The 23,596-nt window shown below is 45.8% G+C and overlaps 1 protein-coding gene across 1 annotated transcript in view; it reads right to left on the minus strand.

Annotated features, from left to right (window-relative positions):
• Positions 1-7,958: 7,958 nt before the first annotated feature.
• The window catches only part of LOC147725108 (uncharacterized), a 166,876-nt gene continuing 151,238 nt past the window's right edge, over positions 7,959-23,596 (minus strand). Inside the window, exon 3 of the mRNA XM_086918172.1 lies at positions 7,959-8,830. Coding sequence (XP_086774298.1) covers positions 8,133-8,830 — 698 coding nt within the window. The 3' untranslated portion in view covers positions 7,959-8,132. The remainder of the gene's footprint in view (positions 8,831-23,596) is intronic.

Here is a 23,596-nt window from a genome sequence, read left to right on the forward strand (position 1 = left end):
GACCTGACAACCATAAAAAAACTTCAGATTGTTCAGAACGCTGCCGCTAGGCTGCTCCGCAACGTCCCCAGAAGAACATCTGCCTCTCTAGCACTCCGCGACCTTCACTGGCTCAAAATTCCAAATAGAATTAAATTTAAAGCCCTCTGTCATGTTTTTAAAATTAAGCAAGGCTCAGCTCCTAAATACCTTCAGGGCCTTATCCAGGCTTATAAGCCTAACCGAACTCTGAGATCATCAGGGAATGGTGATGTTTCCATTCCCAGAATTAGGCTAGCGAAAATGGGAGGCCGTTCCTTTGCCCACTTGGGTCCCAAATTTTGGAACACTCTTCCTGTGACCCTAAAAACAGAAACAAATCTTTTTCGCTTCCGCAAGGGACTTAAAACTTGGCTCTTTCAACAGTAATTTGTAGCCTCTCCTCAGTAAAATCAGCATACAAGTTGTTCTTCTTCAGTCTATTCCCTGAGCGCCGGGAAACCCACTGCGGGTAGCTGTGCGCATTATAAGTTTAAATAAAGAAATAAATAAGGGACAGATTAGAAGAGGGAAAGGAGAGCAACCGTGAATCATTGCCAAAAGAGCCATGTCTTGAGTCCTTTGCGGAAACGGAAAGGTTGGTTTCAGTTTTCAATGCAGCGGGTAGGGCGTTCCAAAGCTTAGGACCTAGTTGGGAAAATAAGCGGCTGCCCATTCTCATCAACCTAAATCTCTGAATCACAAAATCACCTTTACGGGAAGATCTAAGAGAACGAGTAGGGTGGTAGGCTTGAATGAGTGCCTGTAAGTATGTGGGGGCCGTACCTTGTTTGATCTTAAATATATAGCAGAGAGCCTTGAACTTAATTTGACTGGCAATCCTAAGCCAGTGAAGGTCATGAAGTGATTAAGAGATAGAGGCTCTCTGCGGAACATGGCACAGGAGTCGTGCAGCCGCATTCTGCACAACCTGAAGTTTTTTTAGGGTTCCTTGATCACCTCCTAAATAAAGAACGTTACCGTAGTCAAGGCGGGAAACAACTAGAGCCAGAACCACCGTCCTTTGTATTGAAACAGGGAGCATCCAAAGAATTTTGTAGAGCCATCTTAAAATAGTTAAACAAGTGGAAGCCACCATTACTAATAACTGTCGCATAGAGAGATTCTCATCAATGAGAAATCCAAGGTTGCGTACCTGGGCAACAGGTTGGGGAATAGAACCCAGTTCTTTGGGCCAATGTTGAGGGCCCCATGAGTTACTCACTTTGCCCAGGATGGCAACCTCAGTTTTGTCACCATTAAGTGTTAAAAAGTTACTACGCATCCACTCTGAGACCTTGATCAGTCCTTGTTTAAGAAATGAGATGTTGCCATCTTCCACATTAGAAAAAAAAAAGATATTTTGCGTATTGTCAGTGTACGAGAATAAAGTGAGGCCAGCTTCCTCCACAATAGTAGCTAGGAGTCTAACATAAATGTTAAACAATAGGGGACTCAGGATAGACCCCTGGGGTACACCGTACGCTGAAGAATAGATTTTGGAAGAGGCTTTTGCAGAGAAGACCTGGAAGGTGAGGTTGCTTAGAAAGGAGGCCAGCCAAGCCAAAGCAGGACCCTCAACTCCCAGAGACCGAACCGATGCGAGAAGGATGGAATGTGAGATCGTATCAAAAGCCGCACTGAAATTAAGTTATATGAGTGCAGATGTTTCTGCGTGATCAATACAGTGACGCAATCTCTTGGTGACTCCTAAAAGCGTTGTTTCAGTGGAGTGATTTACCCTAAAGCCTGATTGAGACGGATGTAAGAAGCCCGAGCTTTCCACAAAGTGGGTAAGTTGTTTATTAGTATGCCTTTCCAAAATCTTGGAAAAGATAGGCAACAGAGAGATAGGCCTATAATTAAATAGTTTAGAAGGGTCAGCTCCAAACTTCTTTAGGAGAGGAATAATCATTGCATGTGTCCACTCAGGTGGGACATAGAGTTAAGAAGCTCCTTCAAAACACAAAGGGAGTCCGGACCAAGTTGTTTTAGAATTTTAATCGGCAAAGGATCACGCGGAGAGCCCGATTTTATACTTTCCAGACAAATAGCAAAGGATATGTCATCAAAGGGTGACCAAACAGTAAGTTTAGCTGCAGAGTCAGGCACGCTACTATTAAGAGATTCAGGAAACGGAATGGTTTGGGGAGGGAGCGGGGAAGAGGGGGTGGTGCAGCCTGAACCACCAGAGACCTGTGAATTAGCACAAAGGGAAACCGTGGAGGGTGTAACCCGGTCTAGAATGGCGGTATTAGACAAACATACGATCAGCAGGGTAGGCGTACCTGTAAGCGCCCCAACAGTCACAGCTAAATGTCCAAGAGGGGGGGGGGCGAGGGGTAAAGCACAATACGGTTAATAGTAAAGGGAACACGAAAGATTCATCAAAGGAGGGTGGGACGAAAGGTACGCAGGAGGTGGCTGGTCTTTCTCACTGTATCAATTGTAGAGGGATGGAAACAGGTGATGGGGCGGACTCAGCTTTATGGCTTAGGTTGGAAACGTTCCTCAATAGCCAACTATCCCCGCTCTATACGAAGATTACTGCTATTGAAGATAAAGTGACCCTATTGCTAGAACAGAATGGGGGTTCATCTAGCATAGTCACCCCACAATTTTTAGAAGGACAAGATAGGGTGTCCCAATGCTCTGAGGGTGTGGGGGATGTATCACAGATGGACTCACAGCAGAGAGAAAGGACAGCTGACCACACGGATAATGCACAAGCTGGGCCTATGGGGCCCGAGAAAGATGGGAAAAATAGAGGGGATGGGAGAGTCTCGACCCAAAGGAAGGAAGGACAGACAGTGCAATCTCTAAATCAGTTGAGAAGGACGAGGGCACAGGGGGGCATAGGTGACGGTGCTGGCACACCGAATCTAGCTGTGTCCGCGGGGGAAGAGCATGCCAGAAGCACCGGGGACCTGCCCGTCTTGGACCTCCTGCCAGCAGCCAGTCCAGACACAATAATATTGACAGGGGTGCCCGCCTCAACTGAAATTTGTGAAGAGACACCCCAAATGCTAATTAATAAGGCAGCCCACTGGCTAAGTAAAAACGCCCAATTCAAGCTTGAGCATTATAGGCACATCCTAATGGCAAGAAGGGTGACTTGGATAGGTCGCAGTAGGGAGTGTTTTGAAGGAGACACAGTGATTTAAAATTTTAGATTTCCGGGGCTGGTACAGGATCTTCTGGCCCATTCCAGGGGTGGCTTCCGGGGGGATAGTGGTTCATCTATCCAATTGTTACCGTTGGTTTTTTTTTATCCGGACTTCTGAAGCAGACACCCAAGAGAGGCTGACTGGCACGAGCACAGTGGTAGTGCAGGAATAGGGCCCTTGCCACGCACAAAAAATCGGTATGCCCCTCTTGCAAATAGCCAGGGTCTGGAAGATGTCGATTGACGCAAAGGTAGCTCTTGTCTCGGGGATGGCCCTACCGAGGCAATTGCTCCAAGCAGTCACCTAGTAATACCAGATAGCATACTAACCCCTGCACCCCCGGAGAAAGGCCAGGATTGCCATTATATTAATGAGAAAGCGCAGAAATCTCAAGTTCAGGCGTCATCTATAGGAGGCCAGATTTTGCCCAGCACATTAAATACAGACCAAGGTACCATAAAAGTTATATCCTGGAACATAGCGGGGCTGTCAGCTAAAGTAATAAATAACGACTGGCTAGCCTATATAAAAAACTTCCAGGTTAGCCTTTTACAAGAGACCTGGGAATGGAACAGAGATCGGCTAGCCCTGGAAGGATTTAAAATGTTTTTTGTTCCGGCGCGGAAAGGGGGGTGGGAAGAGCTAAGGATGGACTGGTGACGTATGTGGACCTAAAACTTTAAGGGACATGGGAAGACCTGAGCTGGGACTCTGATGTTTTACAGGGGTTAAAACTATGCATGAGGGGTCAGAATATCTTTTTTGTGAACTTCTATAATATGTTATCAGCGGGCTCCCCACTGACTAGATTCATAGAATTAGAAAAAAGGCTGGCGGGGGAGGTTGACCAAAAGGGACGCATGTACCAGTGGGTGCTCGCAGGAGACTTTAACTGTCATCTTTGCCCAAACTTGAAATATAGTCAGGGCGACTGGTCTTCTTGCCCATGAGAAAATGCCCCCCACTTAGAACACAATACAGAGGGAAAAGAGCTCAATAAGGTCCTGGGAACTTTTGCCCTCGAACACACTATGGATCTATTGAAAGAAGGGAATCCTGGGCAGAGGCACCCTACCTTTAAAGGCAGAGGTTGTGAATCAGTCATAGATTTTATCTTTGTTTCCACTACACTGAAACAGTAGGCCCTGGGGTTTGAAATACAACTGAGCGCATTCAGTGACCATAACCCATTAGTTATTGTCATGAGGGACCCCGATACGTCCATAACCCAGGACAAGAGGGGTGTGAATGGGGAGTTAATAGCGGTTGATCAAGGGAGAAGGCTGAGATGGTCCAAGGTGGACGTTGACGCCTTTTATGATGCATTAATGGCGGACAAAGATCAACAGGTATGGAGGTGTTTGAACCCGGAAGTAAAAGGGGCTGACTTAGTCAAGGCCTATGAAGGGGTCACAAAGCATATTGACAGACTCCTCAGGGTCAAATCGGGAAAAAAAGGCTCGGCGGAACATGAGTGGTTTGACCAGGCCTGCTCTAAGGCCCTGAGAGAGCTGAAACTGGCACTTACAACCCGCCCTAGGGACAAAAGCAGGGTCACGACATGTCGAGGTTTATATAAAAAGGCTGTTAAACTCCGCAAATCCTCCCTGCAACAACAGGCCTGGGAGAATCTGAGGGAAGCAGCTGAAACCAAAAACATGACAGCATTCTGGAAGGTCATTAATGAGCCATGCTTCCAAGATAGGGATAAGCCCAAGATCGCAAATCATATCTTGGCGGTATCATGGTTCGAGTATTTTAATGGCCTATATAATTTCAGCACACAGGAGGATTGTTCAGTTTCCAAAGACAAGCAAGGAAGGGAAGAGCATATAATTTTTACACTAAATGAAATCACGGCAGGTGTGGAGGGCCTGCCTAGAAATAATGTGCTGGAACCAGCCCGGGTCCCCTGTGACCTGCTTTTAGCCCAAGTGGATTTGTGGGCTCCCATATTGATCAGGGTGATCAATGCTGCAGTAAGTACGGGCATGCCTAAATCATGGTCATCAGCGATAATTGTACCAATCTTTAAAAAGGGAGATAGGGAGAGCCTGTCCTGCTACCGACTTATTTCGCTCATTGACGTGTCCATGAAAGTTCTCGGCCGGGCCATACAGAACCGTCTATTTGACTTGGCAGATGAACATAAGATCATTTCCGATACACAGTACGGGTTCAGGATTGGACGTTCCACAATGGACCAATTCCTTAACCTGTGCCTCCTGACGGCCAAGTACACTGTCGCTAGTCAGGAGACAGTGTACTTGGCTTTCATGGACTTGACGGCGGCATATGACCGGGTGAATAGGAATAAACAGTGGGAACGCAGGAGCTGGGAGTGGACCTGGGACTAGTAAACATCTTGAGATCCCTGCATATGAACACCGTAGCCCAGGTCAGGTATAATGAGGAGGGCAGCATGACTGACCAGTTCCCTTGTACAAGGGGAGTTCGACAGGGTTGTATATTGGCACCCTACCTATTCAACCTGTACATTAATGGCTTGGAGAAAGCGCTGGCAAGGCTGGGAGTGAACTCGCCAAGGATAGGTACCAGGGGGGTTCAGGTCTTGCTCTACGCGGACGATGCAGTGCTGCTAGCCGAAACCCCCTGGGGCCTTCAAGCATTGCTGGATGGCATTGTTGATTTTATGGAGAAGCAGGACAGCTAATCTTGCCAAATCATACATAATGGAGGTAGGGAAGGTGCCCGCAAAGAAATACAGATATATGATTGGGGCACATTGCATAGAAAAAGTCCAGTCTTTTTCCTACTTAGGGATACTGGTAGATTCCAGACTACATTTTAAACTACTGATGGAGGAAAAATGTTGCACCCTGATTAGAAGCACGGGGCAATCATGAACTATGCATATAGGTTGGGCCGCTGTTCTCCTGATCAGATCCTGAATCTCTATAATTCCATTTGTTCTGCTAAAGTACTCTAGGGCAGTGAAGTTTGGGGCTTTGTGGATGCTAAGCCTCTTCAAATTGAGGAAAATACTTTTTTTTAGAAGATTACTGAAAGTGCCACAAAGTACCCTGGGCTTCATTGTGCATGAGGAACTGGACGCCACCTATATTAATGACAGGATAAAACTAAAACCGGCTCCTGCTGGGTCAAAATCTCGACAAATCCAGAGGCCACTCTAACAAGAGAAATCATCAAGGACTGTATGGCACGTGGTAATGGGCTGAACATTCCATGGCTCAAACATGTTAGGGAATACCTTTAGGGCCTTGGCTGCCAGGAATTTTTTAATCACCCTCAGAAACTGTTGGCCAAGGATAATCTTATGGTCAATGGGGAAATTTGGAAATTACTGGGTTCTAGCAGGGAAGACCAGGAGATTAAAAAACCGGCAGTGAGAAGATATATCCTGACCAAATCCTGCCTGGGCATTGAACCTTACCTGTATCTCATGCACAGTGCCCAGGATAGGTTTTTAATGACGCGCTTTAGGTTGGATTCCTTACATCATAGCCTTGCGGTGCCTTCAGGTTTTACTAAAACAGTGGAGCAGAAGGGTCCCTGCGGCTGTGATCACCAATCTCCGCAGGACACCCTTCATTTTGTACTGCTATGCCTGTATTATACGCACCCTAGGAAGCATTTTTTTTAAAGAATTTAAAAAAAAGCAGGGTTTAGACAGGCTAAAGCGACCTTACTGTATTTAAAACTCTCCTCTGAGAGGTTAGCCCTGTACTGTACTGTAAACTTTTTAAGAGTGGCAATGCGTCTCAGGAACACCAGAGGGAATGTGTGAATTGTACAGTCATGAAATGTTTTTAAATCTGTATTATATTGTAAACTTTTTAGCAGTTGCAAAGCGCTTAAGGAATTCCGGATGGAATAAACAAAAAAATGTATTTATATGAATTGTTTTTAAGCTGTGCTTTTATGGTGTTGTCTTCTGATGCCGAATAATGTATATATTTGATTTGACTCATAAATGTATTTGTGGTTTCTTGTAAATCGCTTCTCAATCCAATGTAAGGTTCCAGGGAGGTTTATAATATACATTTATGAAGTAAATGTCCTTGAGTAAAGTGGAGCATTAAGACCATATAATAGAGCAAGAATACATGCAAACAAAAAACTGATGTGCCATACAGGACAATACATTGGGAGATTGCATAGTGTGGGACGTGATACATGAATGTAGAGTGAGTTACTGCAGAAAGTGAGTTCATCTCTATTTCTTATGTGGATGCACTAAACAGCTCACTACAGAACAGAGATAATGGTTCACCGTGGAGTGTGGGAAGCACTTGCAATGTTGATCTGAGATACTCAGGATTTATGCAACTTATGAAAGCAGTAATATCAAAGGCCAGGACCGGATTAATAAATGAAGCCGGTTGGCATGGGAACCCTTGATGCTGCCAGGTCCACGGGGGTTGCAGATGGGTGGTTGGCAAACATCATTTGAAAATATAGATGAACACGATGGGGGAGGGGCAGATGTGTTGATGTCTGTGCTGACTAGGAAGATGACACATGCCAAACCTGTCATGTGGAGCCTAGGCTGTAGTGACACCTGTACGGACGCCACTGGCCCACTGACATTGGACCCAGTGTCCACACTATTATGATTTCAAAAGGATATTAGGAACTCTTAATACCGCAGATGGATTCTCTGCCACGTTTGTGATAGAGTAACCAGTCCGCCAAACTCGAAATCAGGCCCAAGTGTTGGTCTCACAGCTCATGGCAAAGAATCACTACAAACATGAATTATTTCAATGAGCAGTGTCCACATTAGGGACATATATGATCTATAACAGATTTTATTAATTAACCCAACATGTTTTTTTCACAAGCTATCTAATGTTAGATATGTTTATAAGGTTTAATAAGTGGGCCTGTGGCTTTAAAGTGATTCCTGGGCTCTGGTTGTGGGTTACTTGGGATTACTTTAACAGAAGTAATGTTTGATCACTTTCAATAACTCGTGGTAGATTTACCATTGATTCCAGCTCCTCTCCCAGAATTCTTGAATCGTATAATCCCGCTCTGCAGCTGCCTGGCCTTACACCAGGCTGCTTTAATACCTGCCCCATTCCCTTCCAGCATCTTGTCTATCATCTTAATGAGCTCTCGCACCTGCCGCTCCCTCTCTGCTCCGGTCGCTCGGTTGTTGAAGGCACAGAACCGCCCCCCGCAGCTCTTGATCAGCTCTTGAAGTTTCGGCTCCGATTTACGCACAAACATTTGTATAGTTTCACCCTCCAGGTCGTCTTTCCGTGTAAACACAATCACTGTGAACTTTAGCGCCTCCTTCCCGAAGAGGCACTGGATCCTCTGCACGGACTCCCGCTCCTCCGCGGTGAACCGTCCGGCCTGGAGCACCAGGAGGATGGGGTGTGCGCCGGAGGAGGTCTGTAAACACTGCTTTATCTCTGCAGAGAGCTCCTCGCCGGGGACTGTGAGGGAAAGGAAGCTCGGGGTGTCCACCACCACCAGGGGCCTGCCGTCCCACACTCCCTCCCTCCTCTGGCACTGTCTGGTCACGGGCACCGCTGCGGCTCTGGACTCAAACACTTTGTCCCTCAGGATGCTGTTCCCAGTGGCACTTTTCCCGGCTCCAGCGGTCCCAACAAGGATTAGCCTCAGCTCATCTCTTCTTCCGCACTTCTCATCTGTGGAAGGAACATTCACAAGTGAGTGCAAATACTGGTGAAGAAATAGATTTCCATAACTGACAGTACAAAGCTATCTTACATTTCTCCTCCATGTGCTCCCTCCACTGGAGGACGAAGAATGTCAGAAAATTTAGCTAATGGGGGATCTACCCTGGTGCTGTGGGATAAATGACCAATGTGAAGGACTTCACACCATTTACTGAGCTTGAACTTAAATGGCTGTTGAAACTCCCTCCCTGCTGCACATCAGTAACCTCGAAGAGCTCCTCCTCAGTTGTGGGATGAGACCTCCTGTGTCTCACGCCTCACACTGAGGCCTTCACAATATGTGAAGCCCTCACATGTGAAGCCCTCAGGAGATGCATTTCATTCTTGGCAGGTATCAGCTGTTCATGACCGTTTCACAATGTTCTACTGTGTAAAAGTGCCCCAGGTGGCGCCCATGTTGTATAGATGGTCCTTAGTTACCCCATCCCATTTGCAAAGGGGTTACCACCTACTTAAAGTAGGCGGTAAAATGTGGATGTTTTGCAACCGTGTTTTGGTCACAAAACATTCCTACATACCGAAGCAATTCGGTATTAGGAAGGGACGCCATGAACACGCCCCTTCCTAATAGCAAATCACAAACGATTCAGTAACAGGCAAAAATGCTTGATGCAAGTGCCCCTTTAACCTTTAAGCTATTGCTTTATTTCAACTGGTGTCTTCTAGTGCGCACAATGAAACTTATTAATTAACACCTGCTCTTTGGGCATGCTGTGTAACATATGCATACTGGGTTTAAATGTGCACGCACTTACATATTTACACATTTTTGTCATTTAAACTACTGCTCAATTTCAGCCAGGCCTTTTTTCCCATTTTGTTCCATACTCTTCCACTCCTTTCCTAGTCTCTCCCCACTCTCTCTCACTCCATCTATTTTTTCTCCCTCTTACCTACTCTCTTCACACTTTTGGCCCTTCTCCCACTGTCTGTTTTACCCATCCTTCTCTCATACACTCTTCTCCCTAGGTATGACACATGTTACAATAAAATTAAATGTATCTCATACTTTTCTTTTCTTACGTTTCACTCCTTCTCTCCACCACTTCTCTCCTAATCTCTCCCCACTCTCCCTCACTTCCTGCACCTATTTCTTCAGCCTCTTACCAATTTAACAACATGTTTTCTCCTTCACCCATTTCTCCTCCTCTTCCCTTCTCATCTGTGTTGCACCTCCCTCTCTCATACAATCCTCTCCCTACAACAAATGTTACAGTGAAATTAACTGTATCTCATACTTTTCTTCATCTGTGTGATTATTTGTATTCTACTCTATTGCTTCTCATTGTGGTGCATAATAAATATGCTGTTACATCATTTTGGCTTTCCACTCATGAGGTACACCAAGGCCCAGGGCAAGGATCATAAATTGTGACCAATTTGGTTTCCTTGGTTAAATAGCACCACTTACCCAATAATATTGTTACGTACACACAAGGAAAAACATATTTGCCGAAAAACACATAATATTAGGCCAGGACGAAACTGCATTTTCTTCCCCAAATCTAAATTTGGCACATTTCGTCCTTACACCTCATCCTCTCCACAATGGCCTTTGCCTCTCCTATTCTGATCCTTTTTTCCAGTACATTGTTTTACCTATCTCACTGGCTCCCTTTCTCTTCTTCTCTTACCCCATCACACTTTTCTGTTCTTACCCTTTTCTCCTTCTCTCCTCCACTTCTAATCTCTCCCTAATACATGTATTTGAGCATTTAACCGTTTACTTACTTTGAGTCAGAGTCGTCCAGTGCACACCAAAGCACTTAATTATTAACATCTGTTCTATGCCCTCACTTCCTTCATCTATTTCTCCACACCACTATACTTTCCTCCACACCACTTAGCTTTACTCTCCTCCAAAACACTTTACACCACTCTACTCGGCTTTACTCCAATCCACTCTGCTTTACTACACTTAACTTAACTACAATTCACATAATACCACTTACCACCACATAATGCAACTACACCTAATTACAAACTTCTCATTAACACATAAATACACCCCACATATATACACTCTATTACACATAACAATCCACATAAACACACTCCACACCATGCCACATAATTCTACTCATAATAATTTCACTCTATAACAAACTATTCCATGCCACACTATTCAACTCCACACAAATCCATTCCACACCACATATTTAATTTAAAAAAATCCACCCACAGCACAATTCCACCACACTCCACAGATATCGAATTTACAACACATAATTAAACATCATACCATAAAACAGCACATCATGTAACTAAACTCCACTTCATAGCAGTCCACAGCAAAACATGCTATTCATCATAATTACACTCCATTACACACAATTCCACTCCACACAATTCAAATAAATTCTAAAAGACATAATTAATATCCATGTAATACATTCTAAACCACACAATTCTTTGCTACACAATGCCACAACTACATTCCAAACCAACGCACATAATTCCACTACATAACACATACATCCACAATCCATAACATATAGGTAATAAACATTGTCATTTACAACGGCAGTAGCTCTAAGTCTCTTTTTAATAGATTTTTAACACACATAACTAAAGCTCATCTCCTACCTATTTCTTCTCTATCATCTCCAAACAGATAAATCTATCCACACAATTCCACACCACACAATTCAACTCCACACATTTGCAATCCACACCACATAATTCAACACCAAACCACTTAATATAACTCAACAACACAATTACACACCGCATACATCTAATCCACTCCACACAATTCCACATCAAGGAACACATTTAACAGCACACAACATAAGTAAACTCCACTACACACAACTCCACAACACAAGATACCATTCCACTTAATTACACTCAATAGCACACAATAAGCATGGGCAGAAAATCCGTTCCGCTCGCGGATTTTCGGTAAATTTGTGATCCGCGAACGCTCGTGAATTTACAGAAAATCCGCAAATTCGCACGCAGTGGATTTTTTTTTCTTGGTGATACAATTTTGCGGCGTGCGGCGTAAGTTCGCAATTGCGAACATGTAGGTGCGGCGGGCAGCAACAATCTCGCACTCGCGAAATTACAAAATTTGCAATTCTGCACAAGAAATCCACTAGCAAGCAGCATAGACCTTCTGAAAATGATGATTTTTATCAGAATAACTCCTCAGGTTGACATTTGCCTGCCCTTTGTTTGGATTTGAGGCCTTTTAACTTTCTTTGGATCACTTTTGGATTAGAAATCAACTTTCACAAGCAAGTTTGTTTGGGGCATTACATTTGCTGTTCTGCAGAAAAACGAGTTTTGCTAAACTGAAAGCACTCAGCAGGTGCAAAAGTTCAAATTCATCATTAGTAACCATTCCCTGTAGTGCTTCCTGACTGGGGACCCTCCAGAGTTCAGTTACTAGTTGCAACAATTGTATGACCCTGCTCTGACCCTCACAGCCGGATCATAGAATAGCTACAAGTAGGCCACAAAGGTCCTGGAAAAAAAAATTGCACTGCAACAGAAAGCAAATTACAGATAAGGAAGCAGGTGCCAGACTGGAATTTTAAAACAGTGACACATTAATAAATCAACCCCAAATTAATTCATGTCAGTTGAAGCAGGGCAGGTGTGCTTGCTTTTTCCCCCCATAATCTACAGTGATGATGATGAACCAGAGGGTGGCATTGATGTACCAGAGGGCGGCATGGGTGAAACAGAGGGTGTCAGTGTTGAAACAGAGGGTGCTGTGAACCTGTGATGATGAACCAGACGTAGAAACAACATAGTCGCGACCGTTGCGTGCCGACAAGTAAGTTCGCAATTGCGAACTGGTACAAAATCCTCGCGAACTGGCAGAAACCCTTGCGAACACTAGAAAAACAAAAAAATCTGCAAATTCGCGAGAGTTCGTGGATTTTGCGGATTGCGAGTTCGCAAATACGCAAATTCGCGAACGCCAGATTTGCAAAATTCGCCCATGCTTAGCACACAATCCCACACATACTTACACAACACTCAATACCACATATAACTATCCATATCATTCCACAGCACACCATTCCGCATAATTTCTCTACACAAATCTAATCCACGTCACACAATTACACAATTTACTAATCCAATCCAATATACATAATTCCACTACACATCACATATGTACATTCTATAACAGGTACGTAAAACACATTGCCATTTAGAATGACAATAGCTCTAACTCAAACAAATGCGAGACCTATTGCATTTTCAATGCTTGTTATTTTTTGGGGGGCCTACTGACCCTCTCTCCAGCAAGGCCTTGTATTATGTAAAGACTGGAATGCTGCATTACCTCTGTGTTTGAGGAGTGTCACTATGGAATACGTATGAACAGCCCAAGATAGCCATCCCTGAGCTGCATTCACCCCAAGTTGTATTTTCCCATTGAGACAGCTGCACACCTGCTGGTAGCTGCCTCCCCTCCATCACCCCGGCTTCTCTCTGCACTTCTCATCCCATCACCCTCTCCTGCTTGCATTGGTGGATAAAGGCTGTGTTTGTGTGTATCTCAGTTAGCACCTTTCACAGAGCACAGAAGGCCTCTAGGTCCATCTCTGTGAATCAGGTCTGTTTGTGTGAGCAAACAAGCGCATGAAAAATATGTTTTCATTTTAGGGGGATATGGTGCCACAAAACACAGCACATCACTGGGAACCTCAATTATTTATACCACAAACTGTCATGATTTAATAATTTATTTAACATGAACAGCAATCAGAAATATTGTTAAATCATAGGGAGAGAGAAAAAGAAAGAAATAGTACTTACAACAACGTGCAATAATAGATATAGACATTGTTGTGAAAATAATATTGTGATGCAGGAATATTGTTGACAAGAATATCGATTTTCTAAGGAAATTAATATCAATGTTAAATAATATCTATATTATCAATATCATTTATAAAAATATCCATGTTAATATCGATGGTAAAAATGTCTATGTTGTTATATCATTGATAAAAATAGTTAATAATATAGTTTTTAAACTATTTATATGGGTTTCAGTAAGCTTTAAATGGATATGTTATGAATTGTTTGTATAAATATTGTTAATGTTTTTAATATAGTTTGTAAATTGTTTTTTTTTTTAATTAAATTGTTTATTGTTTAGTGTTGTAGTGGATTGTGGGGTTTGTAGGGGAACAGGGAGGGAAGTAAATTATTATAATTTACTATTTATCAATTTGTAATTATTATTAATTATTTAACTACTAATTTATTAGGCAAACTGTGTAAAAAATGTATTTTTAAAGTTATGTTTTAGGTGAGGGTTGTGGGGTTTTTAGGGGTACAGAGTGGGTAGTAAATGAATTTTAATGAATTAATAGTTATTTTCAAAAATTCATTATTTAATTGCTAATGAACTAGGCAACATGTGTATTTCATTTATTATGTATGTTTTATTTTAGGTGCAGGTTTTGGGGTTTGTAAGGGTTCAGGGCAGGAAATAAATTCATTATAATTAATTAATAATAAATGTTAACAAATAATGCTTATTTCATTGATAACTAATTATGTAAGTTGTGTAAGTTAATTTACGGGTTATGTTGTTGTGTTTGTAGTAGTAAAGGGTGAGAAGTTAATTAAAATATATAAGTAATCATTAGTTAATTAATATAAATAATTAATTATCAGTTAATTACATAGATTCTGTAATTATTATTGTATAAGTATTAATATTATTGAGGGGTCTTCTTTTTTAGACGACCAGCAAGCCAGTTTTAGACCGTTTAACTCCACTGAAGCTGTCATCGTGGCTGTAATGGATGTGCTGAGGCAAGGCGCCGATAAGAACTTGGCCCAGGCACTTGTTCTTTTAGATCTGTCGGCTGCTTTTGACACGGTCGATCATGCTATCTTGATCGACCGTGTCAAAAATGCGGGCATCCGGGGCATGGCTCTAACTTGGATCAGGTCTTTCCTGCACCAGAGCTCTCAGTCAGTTCATTTGTCCACTTTTTCAGCCCCTTATTCCTCACTTTCCTGTGGTGTCCCTCAAGGCTCTGCCCTTTCGCCCCTTTTGTTTAATCTTTACATGCAACCCCTTATAGTTTCTCTCCGTCACACTCCGGTCACTATTTTCAATTATGCGGATGATTTACAGCGGATCTTTCCTATTGATTCCTCTCCCTCTTCCTGTGTCAATTTCCAATCCACCATGCTTGCCATCTCTGAGTGGATGCATTTTAGCCAGCTGAAGCTCAATCCCAACAAGACGGAGTTAGTATTGACAAGAGGGTCAGCTAACCCTGGGAGCTCTAGTTTTTGGCCCCCTTCCCTCGGCCCCCGCCCTGTCCTGTCAATTCGGTGAAGATCTTGGTGTACTTATATCCAGTGATTTATCTATGAGGCCTCAAATTAATGCTGTTACTTCTTCCTGCTTTTTCCACCTACGCAGAATCTGCAAAATCTGTAGGTTTCTTACTACTGAGGCTCTCATACTTGTCATCATGGCCCTTGTCACCTCCCGGATTGACTATGCTAACTCCCTCTATGTCGGGATTCCTGCTTACCATCTCCATCGGCTTCAGCTGGCACAAAATCAGGCGGCCAGACTGGTCTTTCAACAGCCTAAACACCAACATGTCTCGCCCCTGTTGAGGAGATTGCACTGGCTCCCAGTGGCCTCTCGATGCATTTTTAAATTGGGTTGTACCGTTTTTAAGGCACTCCTTGCTCTTGCCCCAGCTTTCACTTCCCTAAGCATTAAGCATCACATTCCCTCAAGAAATCTCCGGTCCACTGCTCACAACCTCCTAACTGTCCCCATGTATAAACGTAAAAAGCATGGAGGCTCGTGTTTCTCTTTCCTCGCCCCTGCATTGTGGAATTCCCTTCCAATTTCTATCTGCCCTAACTATACCTGTTTTCGCAAACTACTCAAAACTCATCTCTTTCAGTTAGCTTATGAGTAATCCTGCTGCTTGGCCCCTCTGCTATTGTCTATGAGCACCATGAAACCGTCTGGTGACCGTGCGCGGTAAAAATGATTTTTGCATAACATAACATAACATTATGACTTTTTTTACATATATTAAAGGTGTGGGCTGTTGGGGTATTAGGGGCACAGGTTGGGAAGTTGATTGAGAAATAATGTTTGAACATTCATTATATAAGTCATAATTATGCAAACTGTGATGCCATTTTTTGTTAAGTTATATTGTAGATGTGTTTTGCGAGGGAGTTACCTGTGTTTTTGAGCCCTACAGCCATCTAGGGAAATCTAACAATTCGAGACATTTCTGAAAACTATATATTTTGGGGAGTCCAGGAAGGCATGGCTTGCATGGATCCCCCAAAGATTTACTATTCAGAATCACCTGCAAACCTCAAATTTAGCTAAAAAAAAATCACATTTTTTTTCATATTTATGTGTGGGAAAGTTGTGAAATCACCTGGCTGACACAAATTTCCTACCATCCAGCGATTCCCCAGATCTCCTGATAAAAATGGTACCTCACTTGTGTGGGTCGGCCAAGTACCCACAACAGGCAAGGGCCCAAAACATTTTGTGGAGACATTGAAATTATCTATCACAAAACAACCTGGTTTTTTTAAAGGGGACACATGGGTTTTGGTCCCCGGCTCAGTGGCCATCTAGGTAAACCAACCAAACTCATACATTTCTTAAAACAAGACACCCAGGGAAGTCCAGAGATGTGTGGCTTGCATGGATTCCCCCAAAGTTTTCCTACCCAGAAACCCATGAAAACATCAAATTTAGCTAAAAAAAATATCATATTTTCCTTACATTTCTATGTGGGATCACCGTGCTGGCACAAATTTCCTACCACAAAGCGTTCCTCTTGATCTCCTGATAAGCATGATACCTTACTTGTGTGGGTGTTAAATGTAGAATATCCTAAAAAAATGTATTTAAAAAAATATATAGCGCTTAGAGCTATCCCATCAATCATAATGTTTTTACCGCTTCCCAGTCGCAGGCCCTTGGCCCACCCACACAAGTGAGGTTACATTTTACTTGGGAGACCAAGGGGAACAGTGAGTGGGGGGAAATGTGTGCTGGCACGGTGAAACCCAGACATAACTGTGAGGAAAGTGTGATTTTTTAGCTACATTTGAGGAATACACAGGATTCTGCGAAAGAAGGGATCCACGCAAACCACACCTCTTTGAACTCCCATTGGTGTCTAGTTTTTAGATATTTCGGGGTTTGATAGGTTTCCCTAGATGGCCGCCTAGCCCGGCACCAACAATGCAGGGCCCCCCTTCCAAAACCTGGTAGTTTTGTGATAGATAATTCTGATGTCTCCACAATATGCTTTGGACCCTTCCCTGTCATGGGTACTTGGCCCACCCACACAAATGTGGTAGCATTTTTATCAGGAAACCTGGTGGAACACTAAGTGGTAGGAAGTTTGTGTCAGCCCAGTGATCCCACAACTTTCCCAAACAGAAATGTGAGATAAATGTGATTTGTTGTCAGCTAAATTTGTAGTTTGCAGGCAATTTTGGGTGGGAAAACTTTCGGGGATCCACACAAGTCATTCTTCCCTGGACTTCTGCGGGCTTCTAGTTTTTAGAAATGTGTGGGTTTGGTATATTTCCCTAGACGACCGCTGATCCCAGTACCAAAAATGTAGGTGCCCCTCTTGCAAAACCAGGTTGTTTTATGATCGATAATTTTGAAGTCTCCACAGAGCTTTTTGGGCCATTTCCTGTCAAGAGCACTAGGCCTAACTACACAAGTGAGGTGTTATTTTTATCGGGAGACTCAGGGGAATGCTGGGTGGGTGGAAGTTTGTGGCTCTCCACAGATTCTAAAACTTTGTATCACAGAAATGTGAGGAAAATGCATTTCTTTTTACAAGGTTTGAGGTCTGTAAGGGATTATGGGTAACAGAACCTGGTAAGAGCCACAGAAGTCATCCAATTCTGGAATCCCCTGGGTGTCTAGTTTGCAAAAATGTACAGGTTTACTAGGTTTCTCTAAGTCCCAGATGAGCTTGGGTCCAACATCTACAGCTAGACATATTGAGAAGAGAGGGTTGTTTCAGTGGAATAATGATGTGTCTATGTTGCGTTTTGGGCCATTTCCGGTCATGGACACTTGGCCTACCAACACACGTGAGGTACCATTTTTATCGGGAGACTTAGGGGATGCTCGATGGGTGAAAGATTGTGGCTCCCTGCAGATTCTAGAACTTTCCATCACAGAAATGTTTTTTGTTTTACAAAGTTTGAGTTTTGCAATGCATTCTGGGTGATAGAACCTAGAGAGAGGCACACAATTCACCCCATCCCGGATTCCCCTGGGTAGCTAGTTTTCAAAAATGTACATGTTTCATAGGTTTTCCTATGTGCCGGCTGCAATAGTGCCCAAAATCCATAGCTAGGCACATTGCAAAAAAAAGAGGGCAGTGCCGAGGGGCTTTCAGCTGCCATGTGAGAGGGCAAATCGGGGGCTATCAATCAATCAATCAGAGTACTTGTAAAGCGTGCTACTTACCCGTGAGGGTCTGAAGGCGCTGAGGGGAGGGGGTGCCGCTACTGCTCGAAGAGCCAGGTCTTGAGGAGTCTTCTGAAGGCGAGTAGGTCTTGGGACTGCCGTAGGTGAATAGGGAGTGTGTTCCAGGTCTTGGGGAAGGATCTGCCGCCGGAGGTCGTTCATTGGATGCGGGGGACAGCGGCGAGGGCGAGGCTGGCGGAGCGGAGCTGGCGGGTGGGATTGTAGAAGCTGAGTCTGGTGTTCAGGTAAGCTGGTCCGGCGTTGTGGAGTGCTTTGTGTGCATGGGTGAGGAGCTTTAAGGTGATCCTCTTGTCGATGGGGAGCCAGTGTAGGTCTCTCAGGTGGGGGGTGATGTGGCTGCGGTGGGGGACGGTGACGATCAGTCGGGCGGAGGCGTTTTGGATGCATTGTAGTTGTCATAGGTTATTTCAAAGAGCAAGGGTTGAGGCAAAACAAAACAGCACCTGTTTCTACCTGTGGCTTGAAAGTTATGGCGATGGTGCTTGTGAATCCAAGGAACACAACCCCGTCTGTTCCTTCAAGGGCAGTGCCCAAAAAATGCAATAGACAATATGGAATCAGCACCCATCTGAAAAGTATTCTTTAGCAGTCTCTAATGTCCTCAATATGTATAAAAGTGCAAGATCTTGTAATAAATAGGTCCGGACTGTTGCAAAGTTTCTTATTCAAATTCTTTATTGTGGTAATCCAAGACAGGAAAAAATCCAAGAGCATGTGTGGATTTCCCTTCTTAGCCGACGCGTTTCGTCTCAAACACTGAGACTTCTTCAGGGCTCAAACATCAGTAATAGTCAAAAATCAGTACAGCAAATCGAGATTCCTTAGGAATGGCAGGTTATAGTAATTTCTCTTGGTCTTGAAAGAATATATTTGGATAACTTGCACAAGTTAAGGAATAACTGTGTGTATCGCGCTTATTCTTGTTGTGCTGTTTGTATCGTACTTTGTCTTGTTATACAGAAATAGGCATGGTGGCCAAGGGAAAGTCAGGTTTTACCGGTCGAACAGCATCTTGAACAGGTCGGCTAAGAAGGGTCGGCCACCAGGAGTTGTCCCAGGCTGTGGGGGGGGGTGGGTCCGAGGATGAGGACCTCCGTCTTGTCCGAGTTCAGTTTCAGACGGCTGCTCCTCATCGAGTCGGCGACGGCCTTCATTTCCTCATGGAGGTTTGTTTTGGCGGTGTGTGGGTCCTTGGTGAGGGAGAGGATGAGCTGGGTGTCGTCGGCATCGGAGATGATGTTGAGGTTGTAATGGCGGGCCACTTGTGCGAGGGGGGCCATGTAGACGTTGAACAGCGTCGGGCTGAGGCATGAGCCCTGGGGGACGCCGCAGATGATGTCGGTGGCTTCGGATCGGAAGGGTGGGAGGCAGACACTCTGGGTTCTGCCTGAGAGGAAGGACGTGGTCCAGTCATGGGCCTTCTCTTGGATTCCGGCTTCTTGGAGGCGTGTGTTTAGAGTGCGATGGCAGACCGTGTCGAAGGCATCTGACAGGTCCAGGAGGATGAGGGCTGAAGTTTCGCCGGTGTCTAGTTGGCGCCTGATGTCGTCTGTGGCGGCGATGAGGGCTGTCTCGGTGCTGTGGTTTCGTCTGAATCCGGACTGGGACGAGTCCAAGATGTTGTTGTCTTCGAGGTGGCGGGCCAATTGCATGTTGAAGATTTTCTCGATGCCCTTCGCCGGGAACGGGAGCAAGGAGATGGGCCTGAAGTTCTTAAGGTCCTTGGGGTCCGCCTTGGGCTTCTTGAGGATGGCATTGATTTCGGTGTGCTCCCAGCTTTCCGGGAATGTCACTGTTTCGAAGGAGATGTTGATGACCTTCCATAGATGGAGTTCAATGGCTGCGTCTGCTTTGTTGAATACGTGGTGTGGGCACGGAGATCCTGAGTGGATGGAGTTCATGACCTTGTGTGTCTCATTGTCGTTGACGTTGGACCAGGAGGTCAGGCGGTTGTAGTTGGTGGTGTTCACAGGGAAGGTGGAGTCTGGCGTAGTCGGGCGGTCGTGGTGTTGAAGCTGTCGTGGATGTCAGAGATCTTGCGGTGGAAGAAGATGGCCAGTGAGTTGCACAGTTCTTGTGAGGGCGGGATGTCGCTGGCATTGGCACTGGGATTGGAGAGTTCTTTTACGATGCTGAAGAGCTCTTTGCTGTCGTGTGCGTTGTTATCCAGGTGGTCTTTAAAGGAGGATCTCTTGGCTGATCTGATGAGGTGGTGGTGTCTGTGGGTGGCGTCCTTGTGGGCTGCGTGAATGTTCGGTGTGCGTTCGTGGAGCCATTTCTTCTCCAGTTTCCGGCATGCGCATTTGGAGGTCTGGAGCTCGTCGGTGAACCAGGTGGCTCTCTTGCTGGCATGGCTGTTGGAGGGTTTCTTGAGTGGGGTGAGGGTGTTGGCGCAGTCATCGATCCACTGTCTGAGGTTGCGGGCTGCAGCGTCTGGATTGGTGGGATCGGTGGGTGGGTTCTGTGCGAGGGTGGTGATCAGCTGGTCTTCGGTGACTTTGCTCCAGCAGCGGTGAGGCAGCTGTTGGGTGCAGTGGTACGTGGTTGGTTTCTTGAAGATGAAATGGATGCAGAGGTGGTCGGTCAAGTGGAGTTCGGTGGAGTGGTCGAAGGCGAGAAGATGGAGTCCAGCGGGTGGCCGTCAGAGTGGGTGGGTGCGGTGACGAGTTGTCTGAGGCAAGGGTTGGCGAGGTTGTCGATCAGGGTGGCGGAGTTGGTGTTGTCGTTGTTCTCGAGGTGGAAGTTCAGGTCCCCGAGGAGGATGTAGTCCATGGAGGTGAGTGTGTGGGTGCTGGCGAGGCCGGCGATGGAGTCGCTGAACTGAGCCTGGGGTCCAGAGGCTCTGTAGACGAGTGTTCCTCTGAGGGTGGTTTTGGGGTTGGTGTGGATCTGGAAGTGCAGGTGTTAGGCGGTGTAGAGGGTGTCGTCTGCATGGGTGGTGACCTTGAGGGTGGACTTGTGGACGCTGTCTATTCCTCCTCCGATTTCGTCGGCGCGATCCCTGCGGGTGATCTTGTAGCCGTCCGGGATGGCTATGGCAGTGTCGGGCGCCGAGGAGTCGTTCCACCAGGTCTCGGTTAGGAAGGCCATGTCTGGGGCGGAAGTGTCGAGCAGATCCCAGAGCTTGACGGCGTGTTAGCATGCGGAGTAGGTGTTGAGGAGTATGCAGCGGAGGTGGTTGGATCCAGTCCTTGGAGGTTTGGTGGCTCTGTCGCAGGTGAAGCTGCAGGTGTGGCAGGAGAAGGGTCTGTGGGTCCGTTTCAGGGCGGCCTGGAAGCTGGTGTCGTTTCGGCCGGCGCTGAATGCGTGGAGGGTGCTGGTGTCGCAGTGGAGTCTGGTGTTGTGGCGTTCGCGGGGTCCAGGCGTTCTGGCGCTGGGCGCGGTCCAGCCACGGACAAGTGCAGACAGGCTTGCCTTAGGCGCGCCCGCTGCACGTGTCCACTGCACGACCGTGCAGTGTCCGGCATATATGGGGAGGTGGGAGGGAGGAGCAGCTGGGAGGCAGGAGGCGGGGAAACAGTGAGACAGAAAGCAGAATGGGGTGCAAAGAGAGAGGGGGAAAAAAAGTGGCACAGAGGGCAAAAAACGCGCACAACAGAGGGGAAAAGCAAGTGGCACAGAAGCAAAAAACGGGGCACACAGAGGGGGAAAACAGTGGCACAGAGGGCAAAAACAGGGCACAATGGAGGGGAAAAGCGAGTGGCACAGAGAGCAAAAGTGGAGAACAAAATAGGGGGAAGACAGTGGCACAAAGGGCAAAACGGGGCACACAGAGGGGGAAAAACAGTGGCACAGAGGGCACAAGCGGGGCACAGAAACGGGGGTAGAGCACACTTACCAGCGGTTACTCGGCAGCGGCAGCAGGAGCACACAGGCGGAGCTGCGTGGAGCGGGAGCGACCTACCAGGAGAGTCAGGGTGCTATTGCCCCATATGCCTCCAAGAGAGGCAGAAAGACTGTTGCCAATTTTTGGGGCTGGGACATTACCATGCCAATTTTAGGCAGTCTCTACCCCTACGTACAAAAAAGCAGCATACTCTCCGGCACCTTGTGGGCTTTCTCCCCCCCTGGTGGGCAGATATGGCTGAGGCAGAAAGACTGTGGGTATGCTTTTGGTGGGTACGGGCATTAGCATGTCCATTCTAGGCAGCCCCCTCCTCTATGTTTAATTAAAAAAGAATCCCTGGTGCCTAGTTGGCTTTCTGCCCCCCAGGGGGGAAGATGAGGGGTTATTGCCCCATATGCCACCCAGGGGCAGAAAGACTGTAGAAATTGTTTTTGGGGTGGGGGACTTGACATGCCAAATCTGGGCAGCACCCACCCCTACGTATACAAAAAAAGAAGAATCCTTGGTGCCTTGTGGGCTTTCCACCCTCTCGGGGGCAGATCCGGGACTATTGCCTATATCTGCCTCCTCGAGGGCAGAAAGACTGTTGCATTGTTTGAGAGGGTGGAGCACTGGCATGACCATTCTCAGCAACACCCAACTCTGAACTTTGAAAACAAAAATCCCTGGTGCCTAGTAGGCTTTCAGCCCCTGGGGGCAGCTAGGGGGCCATTGCTCCATCTGCCTCCTGTGGGGGGCAGAAAGACTATGGCAATTTTTTATGGGGTGGTGGCATTAACATGCTTATTCTGGGCAGCCCCCACCCCCATGTATAAAAATTATCACCAGTGCCTAGTGGGATTTCCGACCCCCATGGGGCAGATAAAGGGCTATTGAGAATCCCTGGTGTCTATTTATTTATTTATTTATTTTGGAATTTTGTAAAGCGCTTGGTTACGTGCTCCGGCGTCTCCCCGCGCTGAAAGAAAAGCCTGTGAGAGGGTCAGGATATTACAGCAGTGCTAGACGGAAGAGATGGGTTTTGAGGGCTTTTGCTAGGGTGCTTTCTGCCCTCCAAGGGAGGGGGTGTCATATTGGGAGCTGCTGCGCCATCTCCCCCCAGGGGAGGCAGAAAGACTGGTTATGCCAATTTTTTAAGAGGGTAGCAAAGGCCCTTGCCAAAGAGGCCGCTTCCCCCTCCCTTGGGTCTAGTGGGTGGATCCCTGCTTGGAGATCATTAGGGTAATGTACCATTGGAAAGGGAAGATTATCCCCTTTTTCAACAATACCTCTCCAATGTCATTCGGTGATAGAGCCCCACAAGCACAGAAACAATGATACTGAAATTAAATTTCAGTTTTCATTACAGTGAAAGAAAAAA

The sequence above is a fragment of the Lissotriton vulgaris genome, chromosome 4_1 (genome assembly GCF_964263255.1).
Source record: "Lissotriton vulgaris chromosome 4_1, aLisVul1.2, whole genome shotgun sequence".
Taxonomy (NCBI): domain Eukaryota; kingdom Metazoa; phylum Chordata; class Amphibia; order Caudata; family Salamandridae; genus Lissotriton; species Lissotriton vulgaris.